Below are 27,400 nucleotides of genomic sequence, written 5' to 3' on the forward strand. Positions count from 1 at the left end.
GACTAGATCGGATTTTAAAATCAGATCCATTCCATTTTCCAAATCAGGTTTGGAATTATTGAATTTAGACTTGACCCCATCTGATCTGAACTCATATACTATTAGGACCGAACCTATTTGAGCTTGTAAGTTGTAATTTAAAACTTATATTATCAATATTTTAACATAAAAATAGATTTAAAATTATTTTTATATCTTAATTTATTTTGAGAGTAATATTATTTATTATTTACTTTGTGTGGTTAATAATAATTAGTTATATGGTAAGTAAAATGTAGTTGGCTATATTTGATCTGGATTCAATCGAAATCCAAATTTTTCGAATTTGGGCCGAATTGTGCATGGATCTTAACCGAGCCAAGTGATCTACTAGGTTGAAAATTTTAACCGATTTCGATCTGACCCAATTTTCTATTGGGCTGGGTCTAGATCCAATATTAGGATCTAATCTAGAAACCAGATTAGATTGAGATCACTCATTTCCGATCCAACCCATTTACACCTCTTGTATTAACCTTAGCTATCTACTCCATCGGTTGTCGGTGTACCTATGGCTTTATGCTAAATAAATAAATATGGCCTTACATACCCCAAAAAAAAAAAAGTTGGGGTGGGGGGGGGGGGAGGGGGTGTGGGGAAATATCACCTGCAAGCCTTGTTTTGTAATCCATCTGATCGAATCTCACCCAACTAGCTTGTAGCTTACTTTTCATGACTTGATCTTGATCTGGCCTGACCCTACAATATGATTACCATACTGCAGGTTAGGTGGAATAAAAAAGAAAGAAATCTATGCTACTGATCTATTTTGTTTTCACTGAATCTGACCTATTCAGCCCTACATGACCTCTAGATACTTTACCCTCAAAAGTTTGGTTTGGGTCAAACCTCTCACTCATTCAAGAATGTTATAAGTCTAGATCAAAATATCTAATCCCAATCACTATGAACCCTGCACCCGAACTTCCCCTTGATCAGAGCCAGGTCATCCAGTTTTTGCCGCCTCTACAATCCCTTCTTCACATAGTAGTCTATGGCAGAATGTTTTAACCAGACATTAACGAACCTCATGGGAGAACCACTAACTAACCACAGTAGTAGATCCAGACTTCTTGTTTCGATTCTTCTAGAGCGATTTTTCTGAAAAGACTTTTAGAGAACATAAAAGATGAATCGTCGCAATTCCGGGTTCGTACATGAATTCAGACCACGTTTATTCTGATTGGGTTCATGTGGACTGAGATGTGCTACTTAGGATTCTCCCACGTGCTTTGCCTTGCCACTAGGATCCAACATGTTGCTGTCTCTGCCAACCAGAACCTCCGGGACGGGAAAGTTGAGACACATGTTATTCAATAAAAGAACACGCCACATTTATGAACTTCATGTGCGCCTAATCGTCGGCCATAGCAAATCGCATGGTTGATTGGAATGAGTTGGATTCTAGAATGGAAACAAAAATAGTAACTATCATTCCAATAATTGTTGGATGGAGTTATCCTATTTTCAAGACATAAAAATATTTAAATCCTCAAAAATCTAATTTTTATTTTGTTTACAATTTCAATTTTATTTTGATTTCGATGTTGGTTTCAGTCACGAACCAAACATGTTGAAAGATATGGCCATTCAGATTTCCATTCCATTCCGATCGTGATGCAAACCAAATGTATCCTCAAAGTACTGGACAAGCAAAGAAGTTATGGTAAATCTTCCAATAGAAAACTTCATCACCAAATGTATCCTCAAAGAACTAGACAAGCAAAGAAGTTGTGGTAAAACTTCCCATACAAAACTTGGGTGTCAACCAGCTAACTTATAAAAGTTCAGACTTCCACATCTATCCGTCCTGGCAGGCAGGCTATCTAGCGGACAGCCCATATGATGAACGTGCATGGCTTTCCTCATGGGGGAAGGAGAGATTGTTCATGAGGAAGCACCGACTTGTTGAGCTCGGAATAAACTTGAGGCTCATACTGTTTTGAAACACGTTGCCACCTCTACAACCAAGAAATCTTGCCCCGTCTATTCACACCCAACATTAAATTCCATGCTACCAGTTGGAAGCTTCTAATATTGTGAGACAGGTTGAGGCATGCATCGTTGGTGTGAACATCATCGATCGAACTTCACATTGAAAGTTTTTTTAACGGCCAGACTATTGACTTGAAGGCTTAGTCGCATTTCAAAAAGACTTGAAGCTTTTGTCCACATCGATTATTTAATTAAGAAATGCTTCCAAATCTCAAGTTGCACACACCTAAATGATATAATCTAAGAAAGATTCTAGGTCAAAGGGTTAGTGCATTAGTTGCTTGCTCTTAGTTGAGCTGGTGAGCCTATTTGCCTATGCCCAAATTAGGTGGTGCTTTTTGAACTGCTAGATCCGTATTTCAAGATACATGTGACGCCTCGCTTCGAATGATTCAAATATTATGCTATTTCCATTTGATTTGGCGAAAATTTACAAAGAAACTATAAGAATGGAATTTCTGGATTAGCTCAATTACTGAAGAGAAACTGAGATATCTAGTGATCACAGTCCTTTGTTTGGCAACTAAAATTTTGAGTCAAATTCAGACATAATGTTAGGCCAATACTAAAATATTACCTAACGTGGTCCCACATGGTGTTCCTGGAAATAAAAGAATCCAATGGAAATCTAGCCAATTTTCCATTAAATCTTCCATCCAAATCAGTGTTCTCTGAGTAGATTTATGAGCATAGACTCTTATATCCAGACCGTCTTCCTAAAAGGCGGCTTATCTGTTGGACCGTTCAAAGGAACGAACATGCCTTTCCTTCGAGTGGAGGAATGGATACAAGCAAAGGAAGGAACCATGTATCTTCCACGAACATGCAATTAGCTCATGTTTTAAGAATCTTTTTGACAGCTAAAACAACCAAGAGAAGTCCATGCCATTTGTTTCACACCAACATTGAAGTACTCTACAGTAGATGACCCAAATTCTTGATCTTACGTCTAATAGGAAGTCCTTGGGGACGTGCGAACTGACGTCACCATGCGAGATGGGACCTCGTTTTCTTCGTGCCACGAGGAAAGTCTTATAAGGGCCTTATAGTTGACTCGACGGCTTCGTCAGCTTTCATACGTTGGGAAGACTAACAAAAGTCAAATTGGTGGCATCTGGCTGGCTTGAGGAAAAATCAACTTCAAAGGCACGTGTAGTGGGCTGCTCAGCTGGTCTAGATGAGTTGGTGAACTCATGTCCTACATTTTAGGTGGCAAGGAATTAAGCACTATACATGGTTCAAGTAGGGTTTGACATTTAAGCATTATACTTGATCTCTCCTTCATTTGGTAACGTAGGCAAGGAAGCACTGGACTGGTAAAACCTCGTGCCAATTAGAAGGAAGACGAGTCTCACAGGACGGGGACATGGAATTCTGAATTCTGGGTTTGAATGCTATATTTGGACAAGCTTAAAACAAGGACATTTGAGATAATAGAAGTTCCATGAAGTCCATCTGTAAATAGGAATTAGGTAAATTTTGTTTACATACTAGTAAGTTCTAGGATCAACATTTGAATTGGCACTAATCCTATGAGTTGGTAGCAACTTGGGCTAGAGAGTAAAAGGGAGCCTGCATAAAATCCAGATGACCATTTAACGATTTACATACGGTACAGAATCGTGCAGCTGAACTTTATAACCCTTCAAAAATATAGGAAATCTCGTTCGCTGTTTGAATGATAAAAAGCTGGACCTGCAAAACGTTATGCTTTCATGCAAAGTCATGCTCTCTGAATGCTGTCGCTTTTGTCCATTACATGCCGTGCGGCAACAACCTAATGATCACTCCTTAAAAGTAATTTATGAGCCATGGAAGCAACCTTGCCTTTAGTAAACCAAATCCCTTATATTTGTCTAGGATACATAGGCCAAGGAAATAACATTCATATTCACGGATATTTAACTTTTCTTAGTCGCAAGATGACCACATATCTTCTAGGATTAACCTTACATTGTCATGATAAGTCGCTGAAAATAGTTTCTTTAGAACTCCAATGTCAACCCACATAATAGTGTTAAAACGAACTAGGGAATAGTCTCCAACCAAACCTTCTTTTGGCGGAAATAGTTAGGCTAAACCTAACCCATCCTTCAACCACCACTTCAATCTTATCAAGATTAACACAGCCAAGTCAATGCCACTAATTATGTGATGAGCTTTTAAAGAGATAATTAATTCCTCTTCCCTCATGAGTCACTCCCAAACGAGAGAAATTTAATCAATCCATGGAGCATGCACCAATTATTAAAGAGGAACTGAACTTGTACCCACTGAAGATAAGCCAACTAGCCAACCTGCCGCTTTGTAATACACCTCAATTGTCCAATGGTGTGAGCTCATCCAGGGATCTCCCAAGTCCCAACACTGGGGAAGTTCGGTACCACCTTGGCCAGACGTGCGATTTTTTTTTTTCCCTTTGGATCTAATGGGAGGGCTTGGCTGGAAAGGTAGGCGAAGGCCCACCTCCAGGGGCATTAAAAACCCCAACCAAAATTTTCCCCTCATCCAAGTATCTAACTCTTTTCCCTTCACATGATTAGCGTTCTAGCCCTGTGCCACCCTACCCCTATATTACTTTATTCCCCATCCCCAAGCCCCGATGCCTTATTACGGACAAGGCTGGCATTACGGTGGCAAAGCTTTTAAAAAATTTACCCTACCACTCCGGACTCTGCAGTCTGGATTAGATCATTAGATCCACCCCATCCTCGCGACTTCCGTCCATCTCCCAATCCTTCTACCAAAACTTCTCTTAAAGTGGAACAAAAAGTAAAAGACAAAAGCAAAGAGCCAACTGGATACAAAGGAAAGCACCAATTTAAAAACGCAAGCAGAATGTCCTGTTTCTGATTCACAATTACCATTACAGAAGATAGTAACATCTCTCGTACAGCCACGGAACAGCCTCTCATGTCCCTGCTCTGGCTCTACTATACTTGGACTATTACAATTATAATCGTTATAATAATTATGCGAATCGGAGAGGTAATCCTCCTCTCCACCCATGTGATTAGTGCTAAACATGAATTCTTCACTGCCGCTTCCACCGCTGCTGCTAGTCATGAGAACTTCGCTGATCCTGCCGACCGACAAATTCGTTGGTGAGCCACCACCGCCGATCATGAGCTCGTCCGCCGGAATCTGAACCTTATCTTCCTCTATCTGGGTAATGATCTCGTATTCCCTGCCGTCTGCTCTGATGGTCATCCAGCTGTCATCCCATGTCCAGTCGGGAACATCGACGCCGGCGGCGGCGGCGAGAAGCTGAATTCTCTGTGATGGATCGTTTGATGGGTTTTCAAGTTTGTCGAGCTCCTCTTCATCTTCTTCTTCTTCGTCTGATATTGATTCCCAGAAGGCCTGATCGAGAGTGCTCTTGGGAGAAATCCATTTCTCAGTCGAATTCGAGTTCGAGAGGCAATTCGCCGACGACGCCACGAATGGATGCTTGAGAAGCTGCTCCGCCGACCACCGCTCGTCGGGATCTCTTCTGAAGCATTTGTCCAAGAAGTCCTTCCCCTCGTCGGAGATCCAGCTGGGTAGCTCCGGCACGTCGGTGGAGAAGGCAATCCGGTGGAGAGCGGCGATCGGATCGGAGACTTCCGGCCATGGGGCGCGCCCGGTGGCCATCTCCACGACGGTGCACCCCAAAGCCCACACGTCGGCCGGCGTCCCCTGTTCCTCCCCTCTTGCTGCCTCTGGCGCCATGTACATCGGCGTCCCCCTCAATTGGAGGCAGTCTCTGCTATGATCATCAGCCATCCACCGTGCGCAGCCCAAGTCGGCGATCATCGCGCGGCCGTCGGACCCGATCAGGACGTTCTGGCCCTTGACGTCGCAATGGGCGATGCTGTTGGAGTGTAGGTAGGCCAGCCCGTGGAGAATTTGGCAGCTGTAGGACCGAATCGCCAGCTCGTCGAGCCGGCCGCCCTCCTTCTTGATCTCGTCGGAGAGCGAGCCCCTGGCGGCGTACTCCATGAAGAGATTGTAGTAGACACCGTTTGTTTCAGAGGTGATGTCGAAGCCAAGGTAGGAGACCACGTGAGGAGAACTCAGATTCGCCAGGATCCTCTGCTCCCTCTGAAGCAGCCCGGCGCGAGAAAGCTCAGCCGACTTGACCGCGAAGACCTCGCCGGAGGCGGAGGTGGTGGCGAGGGAGACGGTGGCGGAGGAGCCGCGGCCGATTGTCCGGCCTCTGTACCACTCGCCCATGTCCATTGGTAGGAGTAGAAAGGAAGGAAGAGAGGGGAAGAGGAGTCTTGAGTTCGTTGTGGTTTGTTTGGGATAATTGGACTTGGGGAGTCTCGGTATATATATATATATAAGGGGGTAGGGGGAAGGGAAGCTTGGAAGGGAGCTTTGGGCTTTGTTGATGTGAGTTTCTCTTGAGAATTTTGGCTGTCCGAATAAAATAAAAAATAAAGATGGGAAGAGTCCACGCTGAAGCAGGGCGGCGTCCACACCACGTCTCTCCACGTGTCAAATAAGAAGAGAATAGACTTCCCAATGCCCTGCGGAACCTTGGCCGCCTGGCCGAGCAAAGGATTACCTAACAACCTAATTCAACGTATTATAACGTCATGAGTTTTTTTTTTTTTTTGAAAAAAATAACACCATAGTCTCTTGAGACGGCATACAAAGTTCGGTTCAGCGCAGGCTTGTTGGATTTTTTTTTTCTTCCAATAAACATTTTAAATTGATAAACCTATGATGGGATAGAAGTATAATTTAATTTTTATTTATTATTTAGTAGAGGATATCGTATTATTGGATATTCCGGTATCGCCAGCAAATCCGTTGCCACAATGCATGGTACATAATTTTTTGCTGCTCTAGGCATGCGAGCTGTTTGCAGTCTAGATCTTCATCATTCGTGCTTGTAAATTTGTATCATAATTAATAATTTTTTTTATTTTCTCTCACTATCTTTTATCGTTATTGAGCTTTATCGGTAGTTTTCTCTCATACCGACGGACTTTGGTTACAAGTTGGCAGGAGAGGTTGGAACGGAACGGGATATACTTTATAGAAATAGATTCTACTTTAGCGTGGGGATTCTGCAAGGTGACACCGTAACGGTGAGAGCATTCCAGCCAAAAGGGATGATTTCTAAGCGAGGTGAAAGTGTTGCTTGGCTCTCCAGAGAGTCCAAGGGACTGGATTCCTGTCTACGTGGCCGCCCACAGACCTGGGAAAGTTTGGGAGTCGCATGGATACGAAAGAGAACAGAATATGGTAATTGATGGCAGTGCCAACGACCGGTCGTAGGCCACGTATTAAATTCACTAATGGTTGGGGAGGAGGAGAAGAGTTGGCGTTGCCGTTATACCAAATTAGCACCGTTGGGTTTGGTGGTACCTTGCTAGTACTGTTTATGACCACTCTAACCCCCTCCTCTATTGGTGAGCTAACAGAAACACACCTTTATTGCTTCACAATCTCTATTTTGAGATCGATCCAACTGTTAGCAAGTTTTAAAGCTTTTTAATTTGATGCATACGGGTTATATTGTTTCCACTAGAGATAAAGGCAAAAAGGGTCATGAGAGATCTACACACGGGGGGATGCAATGATGGGTGCGGTTGGCTGGAAGGTGGAGTTGGAAGATTGGAATTAGTTAGAGCGAAGCAAAGTTGAGGAGGGACGGGAAGGACAGTGGACAAGGACGTTATAACCAACCATCTATCGGGCTACAGATATTTTTTTGTGTGTTGTGAAATGGTATATTGAGTGCTTTAATTGATTACGAAAAGTGAGGGAGAAGAGGACAGGTGGAAATCGTGGAGAGAGAGAGAGAGAATGAGGGTTGCCAACTGGTAGCGGTCCATCGGGTTAAATGAGTCGTTGCAAGGTCTGCTTGTGTTTCCACCAAATCCAACTCACAACTCACAACTCACGTGCATTTCGCGCAAAAAACACGTGCTCGCAGCTCTCCACTATTTCAGCTGTCACTCCCTGGTACCGGTTCTAATTAATCTCTGTTGCATACATATAATACAAGAGATCCACATAGTGGCTTTGCAATTAGTCACTTTCACTCTAAATAGTAAACAAATTGTGAATTACAAAACGAAAAAAATGGAGGAATAAATGTGAAATATACTAATTGGGATGAAAAATGAATTTTTTTTTTCCCATAAAAAATACACATAAACCTAAGTTGAAAATGATATCCTTACTTTTTGATCTCTAGTCCAACTTTATAAGGTCACATGATAAAATTAATAAATAATTCAGCATGAATGATTTGTCGACAGGATCCCATGCAAGAGTATACTTTTTTTTTCTTGAATAAAACATGTTGCATTGCACGTGTCCAATTCTAGCGATTCAAAACATAATAAGACTAATTATGATTGACTTTGCAGCAACATGCCACCATATTGCTAAATTTATAACATATGGAATTAAGCACGTGCACGTGCATAATATGTGCACTAGAAAGGCTACATTATAACGAAAAAACAAACAAATGTATGTTGATATCAATAAACATAATGTACTCAACTGCAAGAAACATAGCATTGTATCATGATCCCAATCAAATACTTGTAAATCTTATCACATAAAAATGTCATCTTAGCTTGTTAATGAAACCTTCCAGTGGTTATATCTATATCTATATATATATAAAAGTGTGACAACCTATTTTTAGTATGAGGAATTCTTAAAACAATGATTTTAGAGTTCCCTTGTTTTCCAATGCGGGGGGCCAACCAGCTATTCAGACAGCAGGCCACATGGAGCAGCCGTCCCTTGCAAGCTAATCATCATCTCCTACCTTTGCCTTCTCTCTAGTCCCAAGTTACTCCCAACCAACTAAATAAGCCAGAAGAAAAAGAAAAATCCGATGCCCTAGATCACGGCTTCATTCTCACGCTACCACGGGGCCCTTTCTCCCACTTGTAGCCTCTAATTTCGTCGCCATCGCTCCTACAGTAATCGTCGGTGGCGTAACGTAGGACGGGGGCCTGCATCCGGCTTGGGCCCCAAATTGGTACCGGAATTGGCCGCGTTTAAATGAGCGAAACACGTTTTGGGCGTGTGGTGGTGGGAAGGATGGTAGGGCCCAACGCTTCCAACCCCGTGCGGTGGACGTTCGAAGTCATTCCTTTCAGGTTCGAAGCATCTGGCACTGATGGAGATGAGAGCAAGACGAAGAGATGTGGAAAAGTTACGATTTCTACACTAGACTACTGGAAGTGTAGACCTCGTAAGAGGAATTGGATTCGGAGTATTTTGGCTGGATCCTAGGTTGGGTTTCAGGCGGCTTCGACTTTGACCTCCTGCAAGCTAACAATTCTGGGTTCCATGAGGCTCTGGAATTTGACCCAAATAGACTTCAATTTTTCCAAATTAATACTTGGCATGGAAAAGAACCCTTTGATAGAGAATTTTTAACCAACATATGTTATTTATGTAATTTCCTAAGGGTCGCTGGCGCATTTATGAAGCTCCGAAATTCTGGTAGTCTCCACTGGGATGGGATTGGGGCCACCGAATGCGGAAGCCATCAGCGAGCAGCGCATGCTCGGCTTCATTAAGGCTTGCAGTGCTAGTTTTAAGTGCCGGGTGTGAGCTTTTCCTGGCTTTTTTGTCTTTAGCTGGACTAATCAAAAAATTCGAAGGAAAAAAAATAGCCTATATTATACAATTTATTTATAAATAAATAAATTTAAGTTTACAATATATATATATAAGTGAATAAAATTAAAATTTAATCATGAAAATTAGCTTCAAAAATATATGTGAAGGTCCCATAAATCTCAGATTCTCACAAACTCTTAGGACTTGTTTGGTTGACAAAAAATGAAAAGAAGAAGATGTATTTTCTGAGAAGTGGAGAGGAAGTCTTTTATTTCATTGGAGTTTTAAGAGGAGAGAGAGTGAAAATTTTTTTTTGAGATGATAAGTCATTTCTCATATTTCATGAGAAGTGAAAATCTATGGGGGAGATGAATTTTGGTACTTTCTATAGGATGGAAAGTAGCACTATTTTTTTTGTTTTCTAAATATCTTTTTAAATCAATAATTAAGATTTTGTAAAATATCAATGGATACTTAGAATAAAATATTGAATAGTGATATAATATTATATCAATATTATCTTAATATTTATATAAATATAAAATTAAATATTATAATATTATAATATTATAATATTATTTTAATATTTATAATAATATAATATTTTTATTAATATTAATATAATATTTATATTAGTATAATATTATATTTAATATTATACTTATATTTATATTAATAAATTTATTATATTAAAATATTAATATTATATTAATATATATTAGTATTCTATTAGCACAATAAATTATTAAAGACTAATATTATACTATAATATATTAATATTATATTAATATTAATATAAATATAATATTAATATTTATATAAAGTGTAGAAGCAACAAAAAAAGATATGATCTTATATCTACTAAAGATATAATAGATATTTTATATAATTTTTTTAAAAAATTAGTGTTCAACCAAATATAAGCTCACTGTGATAAATCATTTTTCAATGTTTAATTAAATATATCAAAATTTTATTTTACAAAAATAATTTTTAAAAAATAATTTTTTGAATTTTTTTTTTTCATGAATCAAACGAGTTCTTAGGAAAAATAGTTCGTGAACAATATGAAAGTCATCTAAAAAAAAAATGACTCACTTACGCTAGATTTCAATTACTAAGCCTCTACTTGTCGATATCATTAGATGAAAGTTTTTACAATGCAAAATTTTTTGTACACGACGAGTGGTGCAGAAATGTGCATGCCATTTATGGTGGTCGATTTTTGCATAAGGTCAATAATTTTTTTTTCATATATTATATTTTGATCTCATATTGTTGCGGCAAATCGTCTCGTCGTCCGATCGTCGGGAAGCGTGCACCTGCAAAATGAAGTCCTCACTGACCGGAGGCGGCTCCGGCGGGGACCCTCCGACGGTCAAGTCAGAGAGGTGACTGGGCAACAGTGAAATGTAGACAGAGAGCTCTTATCCAGAGAGAGAGAGGGAGAGGAGCGAGCCTGCGTTTTTGGGAGTCGAGAAGTGGGAGAGACGGAGCGGATCGATCCTTTGCACTGTTGCCTTCCCCGGTTTATATAGTGGAGCACGGTATGGCGCCGTCATTAATGGCGCGGACAAGTGAGGAGCTGTCAACTCACTGTGGACTGTCAGGGTCGCCGTAAAAATGTCATGTCGCCGTGTGGCTGTCAAATCACCAGGGTTGACAATGCCCTCGGCGGGATAATGCCCCTAGGTAACCGTGTCGCATGTCTGTGTCAGAGCTGACAAGGTCTGGCGGCTGTACGGCGGTTGGAGGAGCCGACCGACCCAAAGTCGGTGGCCAGCTGAATGGTGTCGGGCCCCTCCGTTGGTCGGCGAGCCTTTCGTGAGTCGGCCATCGGACCTCTGGGTTCAGTCGGTCGGGGAAAGGTGCGTCCGACGTATCCTCAGTCGGTCGTGAGCCGATAATTAGCCGGTGATGGCATCCGTCAGTCGGTCGCCCCGACCGACGATCGGTCGGTCCGGCCGTCGGTCGGTCGGTCGGAGTCGTCCGTCGGAGTCGTCAGTCGGTCGGTCGGACCGCCAGTCGGTCGGTCGGACCGTTAGTCGGTCGGTCGATGGATATCCCCCAACATATATATATATAAATTAATTATTATAAATAATATATACGATTTTGCACCATTCGTGGTGCACAAAAAATTCCTCTGCTATAATTGTCTACAGATTTCTTGGTTTCATGGCTGGGAATAATCAGTTTTGGGTCGCTCGTATAGTTTGCTGCCAAAATATTTGGCATAATCCTGGAGCCGTGCCGCAGTAGTTTGTCGTAGTGGATTGCCAGGAGCTGTATAAAAGTAGCATTGGCAAGAGCATTGTATCACGTGATTAATATCTGCCTCCAGGCCTATCAAAACAATCCTTCATGGGTCCATTGATGTTGGCTGCCACAAGCGAACCTGGACGTTTATCGAGAAAATGCGATGTCTCCGAGAAGCCATTTGGATTTGTGGCTACATGAGGATCCCTTTTCTGAAGTGTCCAAGGGTCGTAACAAAAGAATGTTTATCCACCGTATCAAAGAAAAGTGCGTTCCGTTTGAGTCGAGATATCTTGAATCGCTGAGGTCATACCTACCTCTCATGCTTCAAAGTAGAGAATCTCAGGTGGGATAAAATAAACAACTATAAATGATGCCGATATAAGATTGACAAAATATGTTTTGATCCACTGATTCATATTCGATTCTCATAAAAAAATTTAAATTTAAACTAAATAAATTTAAATTATAAATAAATCAATCTATTTAATTTATTTAATAATTAAATTGAATTTAAATTTTAGATATATGATTCATTTAATTTATTTAATATTCAAATCGAATTGAATCAGATAATCCAACCTGTTTAACCTATTTCTGACTCATTTAACCTGATCTGTTTAATCTATTTAATCCATTTAAGATTCATTTAATTTATTTGAAACCTGTTTAATTTGTTTCTGATCCATTTAATCTGATTGATTTAATCTGTTTAACTTATTTAACTTAACTTAATCTATTTAATAAATGAATTAAATGGATCGGATCTAATTATCTGTTTAATAAACATGTTGGGTTTAGATTTGAATTTTTGATCTGTTTAATAAACAGATCGGATTTGGATTGACGATTTTTTGATCCGATCTGTATTGATCTGATTCGTTTATGATCCGATCCGATCCGATTCGATTGCTACCCCTATGTCGATACCAATCTTTGCTTTGATAACTAACAAGTAGTACTTGTTAACATAATTGCACACCTTTTTGCCCTTTTTATCCAAAATTAAAAAAAAAAAAATAGCATCCAGTTATCAACATTTGCATCAATACCAAACACTACAATATTAAAAAAGTTTCATGAGCAATGACATTATTTTTTAATTTGTAAACTGATGATTAAATCAAATTATTGAAAAATGATCAGAGCATCAATTAGATAATTCATGTTCGATGTTACTGAATTTCCAAAGGGGAAAACAATTGGTTTACTAAGCACCATGGACTGAACTTTACTGTATGGACCATCAATCAAGCCGCTTACTAAGGTCAACCAATGTGTAAACTGAGGTCAACCGATGTGTACTGACTGAACTATGCAGCATCATTTTCTTCTCTTGAATAGTTATCATTTAGAAATCAAAATTTTTAAAATAGTTGGAAAAGATATGATGATTGTGTCGGTGGGCTGCATTAATTAGAGCGTCCAGCCTTTGGGTTTGTACAGATGTGGAGAGGAAGACCTAAACATGGACATTTTATAGCAATGCCAATTAACGTGGCCTATGGCACCTTTATCACATGGATAAGTTAGGAACTGCAATGTGACTAGTCATTCAGAGACCCAAATTTTTATTAGAGTCAGTTTTGCTAGTATAGTAGTATGTAATGATATAAGAACCACAATAACATAGTATACCCACATTCATATATATATATATATATATATATATATATGCACATATATAAAATATTAATTATTTAATATTTATTTCATCACTACGGCCATCATTCACAATTTTCACTTTCATTTGATCAAAATGTTTTTCCATCATTAATGATTTGGTATAATGCGAATAGTAATATGGTCAAGTAATATTGTTATTTTATACTATTTCTTGCTATAATGGCTCATAATAACCATTATAACTGTACGTGTGATTGTTGTTACTTGTTAATAAGGACAAAACATTTAGAATATATATATATATATATATATATATATATATATATATATATATATATATATATATATATATATATATATATATATATATATATATATATATATATATATATATATAGTTGTTTATTTGAATCCACACCTTTTGATTGATAGGCGAAGGGGCGTGATTGTTGGGGCAAGCCCTGGTACACAACAAATCCTCTACAAATTAAGTCACTGAAATTTAACAAGCGTGTCACATAGCCAATGTTAAAAGTCCAAAAGAATTCAGGGATGTTCGGTCTGCCAGTTCAATCCAACCAGTCGAAATGAATTGGCATAGTCAATGAAATCCCCAATGCAAGTGGCTGCAAGCTGTCTTTTTTTTTTTTGCTCTTTCTTCAAATAAGGCTTAACAGGTTCATGCTCGCCTAGACTTCAGGCATTTTGTTCTTTCTTTTTTAGTTTGTTTCTTTTTCATTTTTTACTTTTCTTTTTTCACTGGAAAGGGCATATTGTAGTTGACTCTAGTAGGTAACCATCTCTCACAGTCGACTCTAGATTCTAGAGCTGGCCTCTGGGGTCCTTGGCTTTCCGGAATGTGGTTTAAACGGTCGGACTTCCAAGCGTAGTCGTCTCCCGCTGGCGCCCGTCTTCCATGCCAGAAGCTAACCTCATCTCGATGGTCATACCTTGCCAACTTGCACGAGATTAAAGTAAACTAAAATAAATGCGATTGTTCATTTCCTGCACCAATTCCTGATTCCAAGCCAATCCCAATGGGCAGAGCATACTTGCCACCATTGGAAAGGGATTCGGGAAATAATACAACACAGGAAAGAATTTCTCAAAGCATGATTACGGGAAATAGGAAAAGTTATTAAAAACATATCAAAAAAGTTTATAGATATAGATGAATAATTAAGACCAATCATTAAAAGGTTAGTTTGTGAGTAAGTAATTTAGTGGAAGGACTCTGTCTCACACTTTCCTGCACCCTCCGCTTCCTTTCCATCCCACTCCATTTTTCTATTCTATCTGACCAATTTCATACATTAAAAAGCTCCTTCCTTATCTTCTTCCCATCTGATTTGATTTGGTTCCAATGAAAAGGAAATCTGATTAGGTTTGAAATCTATCTCCTTTTCTTTCCAATCTTATCTGATTTAGTTCTAATCAAAAGAAGTCGTTTACTGGAAAGTCCATTACCGGAAGGAGTCTCGAATTGCTGACGAAAATCTAACCACGTTGGCAAAAATAGCGAGTATGGTATTACTTTATCCAGAACGCGAGTCGTGTGCTCTCCTTAAATTGCTTCTCACTTGGTTTTCAATTCGCTTTCCCGAGGAAACCCCGTTGCGGTGGGATACGCATTTGTAATTTTTTTTTGTTGTTGGAAAGCGAAGCAAGAAGCTTCCCCCACGTATCTCCTCGTATCTCTTGTAACATAGAGATAAAAAGGTTCAGTGGTCGCTCGATCTACAAGCACTCATTAATTAATATTGGTACAGTCTGAAGATCCATGCGATTGTATAAATAGAGATAGGAGAAAAAAATTTAAAAGAAATAAGGATAAAAGCCTCTTCCCCCATCGCTTGCCAAGACGCACCATCATTTGTCGCGCACTATGCCCCCCTCACTCTTCGTTCCAATTCGTTGCCCATTTATGCGCTCCCAAGGCCTTCTTCCCATGTTCTACCACAATTTTTTTTTAGAAAAAAATATTTTTCATAGAACTAAATCAAAGGATGCAAAATTCTATACACCATCTATCAGAGGTACAAATGAATAACTCGCAAATTACTCAAGCTCTACTCAAATTTAAATTTAACTCAATTTAATTATTAGTTAATTTGAATCGAGATTAAATAGCTTGAACAATTTTTTAAATTAAGTTTGAGCAGCAAAATATTTTGCTTAAAAGCTCATGTATTTATTTCAATATATATATATATTTAATAATCTTATAGTTATCTATGATATAAATTATTTATTAAGATTTGAATTCGATTTTAAATATGACTTGATTAATATTCAAATTGAATTGATCTTGAATATATATATATTATCAAATCAAGTTTGAGGTAGGATGGTAAGATTTAATTCATCTTGGATCAAATTTGAAACTTGAATATCTTAAATTGAGTTGAGCATGGGCTTCTAACTACTAGGCTTGGCTCAATTGCACCGCCACTGTCCGCTCATAAGATGCAGAAAGATATGCATGCTTGTGTCATTGTGACATCTCTTCCATGCAGCTAAGAAATCTACTGATCACCACGACCAAAGAAATCTTTACATGACAGGGGAAAAAAAAAAGAAAAAAGAAGAAAAAGGGAAATAGTCAAGTCCATTAAATAATAGGATAAAGAGAACCTGAAACACAAATAATTGTGAATCACGTTTAAGAAATTTTGAAAATTATCTAGTAAGCTCCAGTAGGTACCACAAATCGCCAGCTATATACCAAGTGAACCTGCCAAGTAAGCAAATGAATATTTGTGCTTCTTAAACACAGCTATTGCAGCAGTTGAAAAAGCAGAGTCTGATAAGAGGAGCAACATAATATAGCAGATATTTTTCATAATTAGGACTCAATTTCGAAATAAATTTTGGCCCACATAAAAATTCTGATAGGTACTCAGAAATATAGAACAACACAAATTAGAATGCTCTCACCAAAAAAAAAAAAAAAAAAAAGGAAAACCACACACACACACACCGAATGCACTCTAAAGGAGGGCAGACTACTGTTTCCACACATTAGAACCTAGAAAACAGCACATCAATAGGTAATCCATTGAAAGCTAGTTCATAACTAGTTTTGAATAGAACCTTGCTGGACCCATTTTTGACATCCTACCCATACAGTTTGACTGCTTGATCATAACTACTGTGATGTTTATCTAAGAACAAACCGGACCATGGATTATTTTTCAGTGACTTCTTTTATGGCTCATCAAAGGACCAAAACATATCCAATCGAAAATGTAAATGGATGATTCTCTTGGACAAATCAAGTTTTTGACTCAACAGTGAAGCATTTCGCAATGGTCTCAAAGGTTCTTCTTGCTATCAGACTGTGATAGCCTCAGGTCAATAGACTGCAATTGGTTTCGAAGATTTTGGTTGTCCTCCAACAGGCGGTCATATTCAAGAAGAAACCCTTCGGATTGTTTTCTGAGTGCTGTTGCATTGGCTTCTGCTGCCTTAGCCTCCTTTGTACTTGACTCTAACTTCAGGTTCAGCTGTTTAATCTGTTCATTCAAATAGGTGATCTCTTTGTCTCGCAATTTTAGCTCATCTGAACCCCCACTTTTTGTTTCTTCTAAGGCCCTGTTTTGTTTCATCACAGCCTCCATGTTCTTTCTTAAGCCACGAAGCTCTCTGATATAATGGTGCAGTCGGTCAATTATCAGTGCAAGGAAAAGAGAATATCCTGCAAAATTTCAATTAAAGAATATTCAGATCAAGCAGACAAAGAAAAGAGCAGACACACAGAACGGAGAAACCTGTTGATTTTAAAAGTTGTGAATCGTCCCATAAAGTAGCACTAAATCATTATTCCCAAATTCACCTTTCTCTAGCTCAAAGGCCTATGTGTGACATAACCCTCTTTTACTGTCTCTGACCGTGCGTACGAGAGATACCTATGAAATATCTGAAGGTATTCAATTTTCAAATGGCTTTCAAGGCATATCGCATTTCCAACAGATTTACCTTTTTCATAAAATCCATGTCAACCTTTTGTGCTTTAGATTAAACAATTATAGGACACTTAATTCAACTTTAGCTTACAAAAGGTAAGAGATTGTCAAAAGTTATGATCACATTACTGAAGAATGATATGTGACTGCTCCAAATATTAGATTGTAGAAATCGGTGAATATCTGCATTCCATGCCCATGAAACTGCAAAGAACAAGCCATCGATACTGTAACAGCTTGAATTCTTGGCAAAGGAATAGTAGTAATCAATAAAAGGAGCGTTCATATTAGTTGGACTACATATTGAATGTTCATTGTTTAGTAAAGATTTTTAATGATTCATTTTGGAGATTCACACCATTGTCCATGTACCAAAATTGCCTAGGAATGCAAAATCAAATGCTTTGAGGTCCAAACACATAGGTCAGGTGGCTTTAATGACACGATCGGCATGATCTAACACCAAAACCTATTGAATTCCCATCCATACATGTCTTAAGATGCACAGATAATGATCAACAAAGATGATCTCAAATTTAAATTGCTCAAAAGGACCATGGCATCACACATACCAGCCCTATAAAGCTACTATGCTTATTACATGATAGCTTATCATGTATAGTTTACTCCGTGAGATGGATTCCCATCAGAATGTTTAATGTGAACAAGTAGACACCACAAATATAAGATACCGCAAAAGTCCTACCTACATTCATACATTTAATAGATTACATGCTAAAACATAGAGGTCTCAATTACTAACATCGGACATCCTTAAAACAATGGAAATAAGGGAATCAAAATACAAAAATCAATTTTTGGAGAATAAAGTCTGTCACACATGCACTGCACCTGTGTGTGTGTGTGTGTGACATCAGCCATTCTTGCTTCCATCATTCATCCTGCTCAGGAGTTCTGAAGACACGGCTCGATTAAAGGACTACCATTCCCCCCCAGGGGGAATGAATAGGACTGAAATGGAGGTTTCATCCATTGTTACACTTACCAAGTGGGTGTCAAAGTCATAGTTCCACAACAGCACCACACAAGCATGTGGTTCAGTTGAGGGATTTTATACATTGTCTAGAATTATTGATAAGTAATGGGACTTATTACTAGTAATAAATCAATTAATGACAACTGACAAAATCCCAATAAAATATGACATGAGTAGGCCCCAACTTGAGTGGCATTAAGTTTTCCAAAAGCCCCTAGAAAAATAACAAACAAAAAAAACACGAATTAAAACAAAATAGAAATAAATCCAATCATTTGAATGCTTATATTTCAACTTCATTAGCAAACCACAGTAAAGCTACACATAGCCCTCTGAAAAGTTCTAAGCAATAAAACAAACTCCAAAAAAGTTATGTTATACATTTTGACATGGCTAAAATCAAAATAAATAAACAAACATTTGAAGCTTCACCCTCCCTTTTAACAAATTTATTTACTTTTGCAGGCTTCTAGATCTACAGAGGATACTTTAAACATTAGATGTATAAGTTCCAAGCCTTGAAGGTTGATAATGAGAATATGAGCAATAATTATTTATGTAGTCTTTGTATTTCTTAACAAGTGTTACTTATTTTTCTCAAAAAACAAACTGATTTAAAAGAACATGTAGAAATTTCAGAACAAAACAAAACAAATATTTTTAAAAAAATTCCAATTCACCCTTTTTTTCTTATGCAATAATTGTAGACAACAAAGATATATGAATAAGAATCAATTTTTGGTGACTGATGCGGACCCAATCTATATATAAATACACAAAATGTAAACTAGTCACCTTACATGTCTATGAGGCTGTTTTATGAGATTTCATGAATAGAAGGATCAACTGTTCAAGGTTCCCAAGAGTTTGTGGAAGGTGTGTTATATTGCTTATTCAGGATACCAATTTTAAGCACCTATTCCACTTTATGATAACATGATTGTTAGAAAAATTAGGTTCTTACAGCCTCTGCAAAACAGTACCCAAACAATTCCTGCATTGGTGGCCATTAATCCTTCTCTAAGTAGCCAATTCTAACCTCACAATATACATAGGCAACGGGCCGGGCCGCCCATTACACGGTCCAGCACAAATTGGGCCGAGCCTGGCACGGCATTAAAAGGGGCTGGGCTGAGGGTTTGTGGCCCGCGGCCTAGGCCCGGCATGGCCCATAAGGGCCTGTGCTGGCACGGCCCATGCCAGGCCCGGCCCGACATGATCCTGGCCCGATTTAGGCATGGCACGGTCCAAGCATGGCTCCATCATCTCCCTATTCATTTCCTGTTACTAATCGTACCGAGACTCAAAATAAGAAAGAATCTACTTATTTCAATCTTCTAGTGATTGCATGCATCTATGCACTTGCAATTCTACACAAATCTGTCTGTATATTTTAGTTTTGAATGTTTTAATCATATTAACTGACCTATAGCTGTCGAAAACCAGGTTGATGGTTTGATATCACTGCTATTGATAAAAGTAGGTAACCCTTTGTGACCTCGTTATATGCCCTAATTGCATTATTGATATGTATGTTTCTCTGATGGTTGATATTATCAAATCGAGAGCAGGTCAAACAATATAATTAAACTTTATTGAGCATGTATCTAATTTTTTTACTTTAACAAGAGGATAAAGCATTTAGATAGTTTGTTGATAATTTAGCGCATCGTTATTGTGATCGGATCGATTTCACCAGCACACAAAGCTTTGTGTTTAATGCTTTTATCCAGCCTAGTTTTGGCTTTTGCGAAATGAAAAGAAAGCTCCGAAGCATACTTTAATCCAATTACGAGGATGCCCCTCCTTGCCCAACCCTACAAGGGATTTGTTTGCACAGTTCATTGAGCCTCAATCAACCAATACCTATGCACAATCCTAGGATTTTAACAACTTTAATTAGTACTAACCCCGATGATTTTTTGCCAGCCCATAAACCTTTTAAATTCATCTATTTGGTTATAGAAAATTTTGATGGTCTCAAGAAAATTAGCTACGATAAGTTAATCACACATTGAACTCAACTCAATTCATCTGTAACTATACTCGGCCTCTTTCAAGATGTTAGGCAGATCTAATAACATATAATTTTCTTTCCTTAACATACAATTTAAGCAATAAAAGAATTCATCAAACTCATAGGATAATTTATAAATGACACATGGGTAGATCTGCTCATTATTAGCCGTTGGAGCCGTTGCCGAATGTTTTAAGAATGCCTAACGGCTAGTTAGAATATAACAGCTGGTATGGAGTCCACACAATGATTTATATGCGCACGCTGGCGCACCTAAGAATAGAGGCTGACGCCAGTTTGAAGAGGCATTTCCATTTTTTTCTTTTAATATAAAAATAATGCTTGCTCTAAATTCATACAGCTCATTTACCAATGATACCTTACTATCTATCCATCTATCTGTCTATATATATATATATAAAGAGAGAGAGAGAGAAAGAGAAGAAATTAAGGACTTCTGGACCAAGAAAAACAAATAATGTAGAACTGTGGAATTCTAACATTTTTATTTTCTCAAATTATCCCTAAAACTAGCCATTTTATGGCTGTTAAGGGAGTTAAAATGATAAAAAACTAAAAACTAGCCGTTATCCAACGCAAAAAAATAAAAAAAAATTGAATAAGCCATTACAGGCCTAGGCACGGCTTGTTTGGGCTGCTTTTTTTAAAAAAGAAAAAAAAAGGACCACCCATCAGGCCCGCATGCCGCCCATCAGACCTGTGGGCCGTCAGGGCCACGGGTCGTGCCTGGCACGGCTCGCCAGACTCCGGGCCTAGGGCCGTGCCAAGTCGGGGTTCGGGGTAAATGGGCCATGCCTGGCATGGCCCGTTTGGACCCTGACCTGATGGGCTTGGGCCGGACGGTGCCAGGCACGGCCCAGTGCCCACCCCTACCTCACAGGTCTCTTAGATGGCCAATTAAACTAGAGCACTCCTAGTTTAACTCTTAAGACCTGGCCAAAATGATAGTTCTCATGCACAATACAAACATCTATATAAAGAATCTAATAAGAAATTGGATTGCATTTGTCTTATTTGTAATCATAAGTGACAATAACCATCCTGGAGATCCAAATCTTCAAAATTCCACCAGGAACCATTATTGATCCCCTTCATCATCATAAAGCATTGCATTAATAAAGAATCATGAAAGCTAAATTTCTTCTCCGTGGGTAACATGTGCTTGATTTGGAACAATGTTGGAAAGAGAAAAGAAATAAAGGTAAAAGAAATTTCTCTAATGCCTTCAGGGTCCAACTGCATATAACTCTATTCCTCAAAATAAAATAACCGTCACGAATATATTGAAGGGTTACATGATACCAAACATTGTGAAAAGCCTTAATTGGACAACCCAATCATTTGCCCATCGATGGGAAACACAGACGTTCACATCGTCCACCATGCATAAAAAATTTATTAAGAATGAGTTGCACAAATTAAAGATTTTCATACTATCATATAGTCAACGTTGGGTAATCCATAATGACTCAATCAACCAGCATCCGTGTATGAGGGGTTAATTCATAAATTCAGGTAGGGTCAGGGGAAAAAATGAAAGTAGAATTATGCTACTCGTCTACTCCTGACAGCTAGATTGCCAGTCAGATCAGGTTGATATAGCAGATTGATTCTAATAAATTGCTTTAGAATCAGAAACCAACAATACCTATGAATCCACAAGCTACCAGAAACCAAAAGGAATTAAAGATAAGGAGAGAAGATCAACTCGCATCGCCGTTTCCCTTTCTTTTCTCTTCTTTCTTTGAGAAAAGCATCAGTTTTTAAAGCAGTTTCACTAATCAAGCAACATTTCTCCAAACAATGCACGGGCAATTAAGTATATTGGAGAGTTTCAGCAACAAAAATGAAATGAATCAGCAACTATGATAGCACAAAAAGAATTTTTTCGATCAGATGAAAGCGAGATTATAGGAGAAGAAGAACAAGTTGCCAGATTTTAAAGGTAGCAAGAGGGAGATTAGATTAGATTAGATCGGATAGGGTGGGTACCCATGAGGGAAGCCTCGAGAAGGTGGCGGCTCATGAGGACCTGATCGGTGGGCGTAAGAGAGCCGATCTCGGTAGAGTGGCTGCGGATCTTGGCCATGCTGTAGACGCTGGAGGCGAGGACGATGAGGACGGTGCCGGCGACGGTCTTGACCATGACGGGGCCGCGCCCGCGCTTGAGGCGGTCCAGGCCCAGGATGGCCAGCTTCCGCAGCGGCGTCTTGAACAGCAGCACCACCACCACCCCCACCTCCGCTAACAGCAGCGTAAACAACAGCTGGATCATCTTTCTCTCCTCGAGAATATTAGATGGGAAGAAGGAGGGAGTCCTTCCTTGGGAAGAGCGTTGTTGATGAGAAACTAGGGGAGGGGAAGTCGGACAGCTACAGCGACGAATTTATATATGGGAGCCAGAGAGAAGGGCAGATGGAAGGCAGCAGATGAGGAAGAAAGTTGGAATAGGGATGGGAGAAGAGAAGATTAGCCGGAGACTCGTGGAGGAAAAAAACCAAGCAGAAATAACAGGGCAGGGATTGGGGGCGTGGATCGCCAAGCGTCCCCTTTTTTTTCCGCCCCTTTCTGCCGCTACTTTCGGGCTCCGCGGCCTACACCGGCAATTAATTAAGACAAAGAAAATGCTTCAACGAGGATTACAAAACCCAGGTCATCGGCACGTGTCACGAGGAACCCTCCGGTATAAGCTAACAGCTCCATTGTCCTGGTGACATATGGCATTGAGCGTGGTTTGTTCCATTTGTTGGGTCCCATTATATAAATGATTATTTTTTGGTAAAATATAATTCATTAATTAACGGTCGCCGGTAGGAGCGGGTATGAAATTTTTGACCAGAAAATCGGACACGATGCGTGCCTCGCGGTCGCGGGGCCCCAAGCTGCAGGCCTTTTGTGATGCCCATGCAGTGCCACAAGGATCGGTGATGCAAGTAGATATATTAAATTATTAATGGGGACTGTTTGGATGAGGTCGTCCTGTGGGTGCATAGGTCCCTACTGGGATTTTTTTTTTTTTTTTGATAAGATCAATTTATTGCCAAATCTTTTTATATGTCGATGGTTTTAAAAATATGTTAATATTTTCTCTTAAATAGGTGCACGTGCTTTGTGATTATCAGGTTAAAATTGACAAAGTAGATTTAGAAAGAAAAAAAAAACACACAAAGATGAAAATGAAAAAGGAAAAGGTCTAAGGGTTGGAAAGTAACGTGACATAATAGTGATTTGTCTGTCACGAAGAGGCACATGGCAAGAAATTTCACATGAATTTGAATTCCAAATGGTTAATAGAGACCTAGATAAAAAAGGTAAATTATAACAAATTTAGAAGCTTTTGCTAAGCAAAAAGAGTAGACAATCTCATAGAATCAAATCCGATTGTTCTCTATGAGGGCTAAAGACATCTAGCCTTCTCCCATTTCAAAAGAGTCTTTCTCTTTCCATTCAAGAACCCAAGAGCCATCGTCTCCTCTTGTCCCCTCTCTCGATTAATGTCTCTCCTTATGGGACTTCACTATATTTCTCACATCCTTTCTATTATTTAATGCATGCATGGACATCCATATCTTCAAAAGCTCTCCAAGGATCAATCATGAATGAGAAAATAAAGAGAGATATAGGTAAGTCTTCACGGAATTCAAAAGAGGAGCTTGTCCTCTTACCCCTCTTTACAATCCCTCATCAAATTTATCTTTCCTCCTTTTTACCAATACCATCATGCATGACCTCAAATTGCTATAGATCTATAATTTTAATGATCTAAATCCTCCAGATCTTTTCTTCTCTTCTCGTCCCCATCCAGAATCTTAGTCGCCTCTCGAGATTGATCCATTGAGGCTGCAGTCATCTATAATGCCCTTGCCACCATTAGGACATGATCGAAGTCGGATCAAGGTCTAGGTGAAAATTAGGTCAAGGCATAAGTGGAGGCTACGATCAAGGTGAGGAATCTGAGGTCCAACTCTCAAAGATCGAACTCCTAAAGGCTAAGCTCCCAAATGATGAGGTCTTAACATCGATCTAAGAAGATTGAGGAAAAAGTTAATCTGATCAGGCAGAGGTAAAGACAGATCAAAGCCAGATTGATCAAAACAAAGTAACATTCCTCGCTACTTTTATCTTCTATTATATTTTCTTTTTACTATCGTTGTTTCAAAATCCAACCTAACTTAGAGATTAGAGTATCCGATCGTAGCCAATCTGATGAGTTTTTCTTTTTTTCTTTTTTTTTTTTTGTGCGCAGATCTACAACTCTCCGTCCCTAGATCTTCAACAAGACCTACTATCATCAGGTCGGGCTTTGGCATCAATAGAGAGTTATGCAACAATTTGGTCAAAAATCTAATATAGATAAACTGTGTAGAACACATGTTAATGAATATTGAGTACATTTAAGAATTTGGTACCTACTTACTGATTTTGGATCCATCAGCTCACGGCAAAGCTCTTGACAGCTAGAAAGGGTCATGTTAAACAACGCAAATGAAATGAAAATAAAAAGCTAAAGATCATGGAAAATAGCCAGGCAGGGAGTGGATGGCTTATCTACTCATTTTCACATAGCATGAAACAGTGATAGGCACCATTTTCTTTTTCCAGGAACAAGTGCCTTGCACTGCAAAATTCTCATCAGCCTCGTTTAGACAAACAGGAGGAATGGAGCAGTGCACCACATTGTCAATGGTTTCCTAAGACTGCTGTTCTGTGTTTCAGATTTGATATCAAGAATTCTTGGCCTAGTTGGAAGTAAAAAATAAAATATTGATGAATTCAACTATTATTTCTCACATGCATGGCAAACTATGTTTCGCATCCCAATGTAAACATGGTTGCTTTTCCCCTAATGTTTGTAGATGATGTCCTTTGCAATTTCATCAAAAAAAAAAAAAAAAAAAAGACGTGCTTTGCGGTTAAAGATCCTGATCGTTTCAACTGCCTAAAAGCGCTCTTCTGCTTAACAGACACGCTTTAAAACATTGTCTGCCCAAGTCTTAAAGACAACCTAGCTACTCTTGATTTTTTACTAGGGGGCCTTTTATCTTTCCACAAACCATGGCCTAGAGAGGAATGCTGCTTGCCTCTAACGAAAGAAAACATACGAATAAAGTGTAGGTACCCGGTCTTTGGCAACCAGATACATGTACATAATGTGTTCAAACTGCAATGTCTCACAATTAAGGTCTTAGCTACTTTCCTTGAATTGGAAGGTTTGTACCCCTTTGCAGCCCCTACAAACAATGCTCCCGAATTTCAGCAAGAAAAGAACAAAACCATGGTCACAACTGCATGTATATAAGAAAGAAGTCTGTATTACCTTCTATCCACCTCATCTTCATTCCGGTTCAGCTGCCTCATTCTCAGAACCAGAACACAAATCTTAGCACTATCAATGGCTAATGAGATGTTAAGGCCCTTTGTTTCCCTTCTTGTATTCCTCAACTTCTGCATGTATGCCATTGTGGCATCGATAGGAGGCTGGGCCATCCACATAGCCATCGATCGAGGATTCATCATAGGTATGATACCAGTGTTATTTTGATCTGCATTTGGGTTATAACTTGCAAAGACCCTTAATAGAGATGGCTGTCCGGATGTTTGGTGTGTGCCGTGGAATAATATTGCTCATGTGTGGCAGGTCCAGAGCTAGTACTCCCAGCTCATTTCGCACCAATATTCTTTCCAATAGGAAATGCAGCCACTGGGTTCTTTGTAATGTTTGCATTGATAGCTGGGGTCGTGGGCGCTGCTTCTGCTCTTGCTGGCTTAAACCACATTCGCTTTTGGAATTATGACAGCTTGCAGCCTGCTGCATCATCTGGCATCATTGCATGGGCACTCACTCTCATTCCAATGGGGTAAGCCTATTACTGTTCCAAAGTTAATTATTTCAGTCGTAAATTTTTAAGTGCAAACCTTAACTATTTTATTCATTTGTAATGGTAGCTTGGCTTGCAAGGAGATTAATTTAGGGGGAAGGAATGCGCGCCTGGTAAGACAGAATATGTTCCTAGTTTAGCTTTACAGATCTACAGGAACTTTTATTTTCTTGTGGTTTATGTTCTTGAGAGAGGAGTATCGATCTCTTCTGGTCATAAACTCAAGACTTGGAACTCTGGGATTTTGCAGAGAACAATGGAGGCTTTCTTGATTATTCTCTCAGCTACGCAGCTTGTCTACGTTCTTGCCATTCGAGCGGCATCACCTGCGCATCCAGCAATGCCAAGGAGATGAGCTTGGAGGGCTGAAGAGTTTTCGAGGGGGAAAAAAAGGAAAAAGAAAGAAAAACTGAACTGGAGAATGAAGTGCAGTTTCAGTTGTTTGTTTGATGTTTCTTCTACCATGTTTATATTCCTGGAGTGAGATTGCGAGAATCAGGAGGGTTCATTGATGCGGTTTTATTGATGCAGTGTATTTAGTAAATCCAGAGATCTGAGATTGATTGAGATAAATGGATGTTAAACATCATCTCCTTTGAACAACTTAGATTAAATGTGTCAAAAAATTATTAAAAAATTGTAAATGCCAAAGCAAAAGTATTGTGAATATTCCTGTATCGAAACTGACCTTAGCTCAACCGGTTGGCGCTTCTCTCCACGTGGAAGAGGTCCAAGTTCCAAATAGAGGTGGAAGCATCTCAATGCGCTAGCTGCTTATTTCTATATAAAATAATGAACAAAACCCCTGCTGCAATAATATGACACTATAATCAAAGATCCTACCAACCCCAGAAAGAACCTTCAAAATGGCTGGCATAGAGGAGTTTGGATTCTCTTAAGTTTGGGGCACGAACTTGAGAATGAAGTTCTGCAATATTGGCCGTCCATGTTTCGAACGATGGCCGTGATGTAGTGGAGCCCATAATGAGGATGAAAGGACCGACCATGGGGT

General features: G+C 39.1%; 3 protein-coding genes across 3 annotated transcripts; 1 reads left to right on the forward strand and 2 right to left on the reverse strand.

Moving 5' to 3' along the window:
• Window positions 1-4,713: 4,713 nt before the first annotated feature.
• On the reverse strand, window positions 4,714-6,340 carry LOC105041542 (mitogen-activated protein kinase kinase kinase 18). The gene has a single exon (XM_010918493.4). It carries the CDS (start codon window positions 6,253-6,255, stop codon window positions 4,729-4,731), a length of 1,527 nt encoding a protein of 508 aa, XP_010916795.3. The 5' UTR covers window positions 6,256-6,340; the 3' UTR covers window positions 4,714-4,728.
• Window positions 6,341-16,538: 10,198 nt separating this feature from the next.
• LOC105041025 (uncharacterized) lies at window positions 16,539-23,022 on the reverse strand. The gene is made up of 2 exons (XM_019848923.3): window positions 22,502-23,022; window positions 16,539-17,206 (listed from the first exon to the last, which is right to left on the reverse strand). The coding sequence occupies exons 1-2, from the start codon at window positions 22,782-22,784 to the stop codon at window positions 16,824-16,826; spliced, it is 666 nt and encodes a 221-aa protein (XP_019704482.1). The 5' UTR covers window positions 22,785-23,022; the 3' UTR covers window positions 16,539-16,823.
• Window positions 23,023-25,845: 2,823 nt separating this feature from the next.
• LOC105041024 (membrane protein PM19L-like) lies at window positions 25,846-27,008 on the forward strand. The gene is made up of 4 exons (XM_010917814.3): window positions 25,846-26,028; window positions 26,148-26,367; window positions 26,456-26,501; window positions 26,639-27,008. The coding sequence occupies exons 1-4, from the start codon at window positions 25,902-25,904 to the stop codon at window positions 26,741-26,743; spliced, it is 498 nt and encodes a 165-aa protein (XP_010916116.1). The 5' UTR covers window positions 25,846-25,901; the 3' UTR covers window positions 26,744-27,008.
• Window positions 27,009-27,400: the final 392 nt, after the last annotated feature.

This window comes from Elaeis guineensis, chromosome 3 (assembly GCF_000442705.2).
Source record: "Elaeis guineensis isolate ETL-2024a chromosome 3, EG11, whole genome shotgun sequence".
Lineage (NCBI taxonomy): Eukaryota > Viridiplantae > Streptophyta > Magnoliopsida > Arecales > Arecaceae > Elaeis > Elaeis guineensis.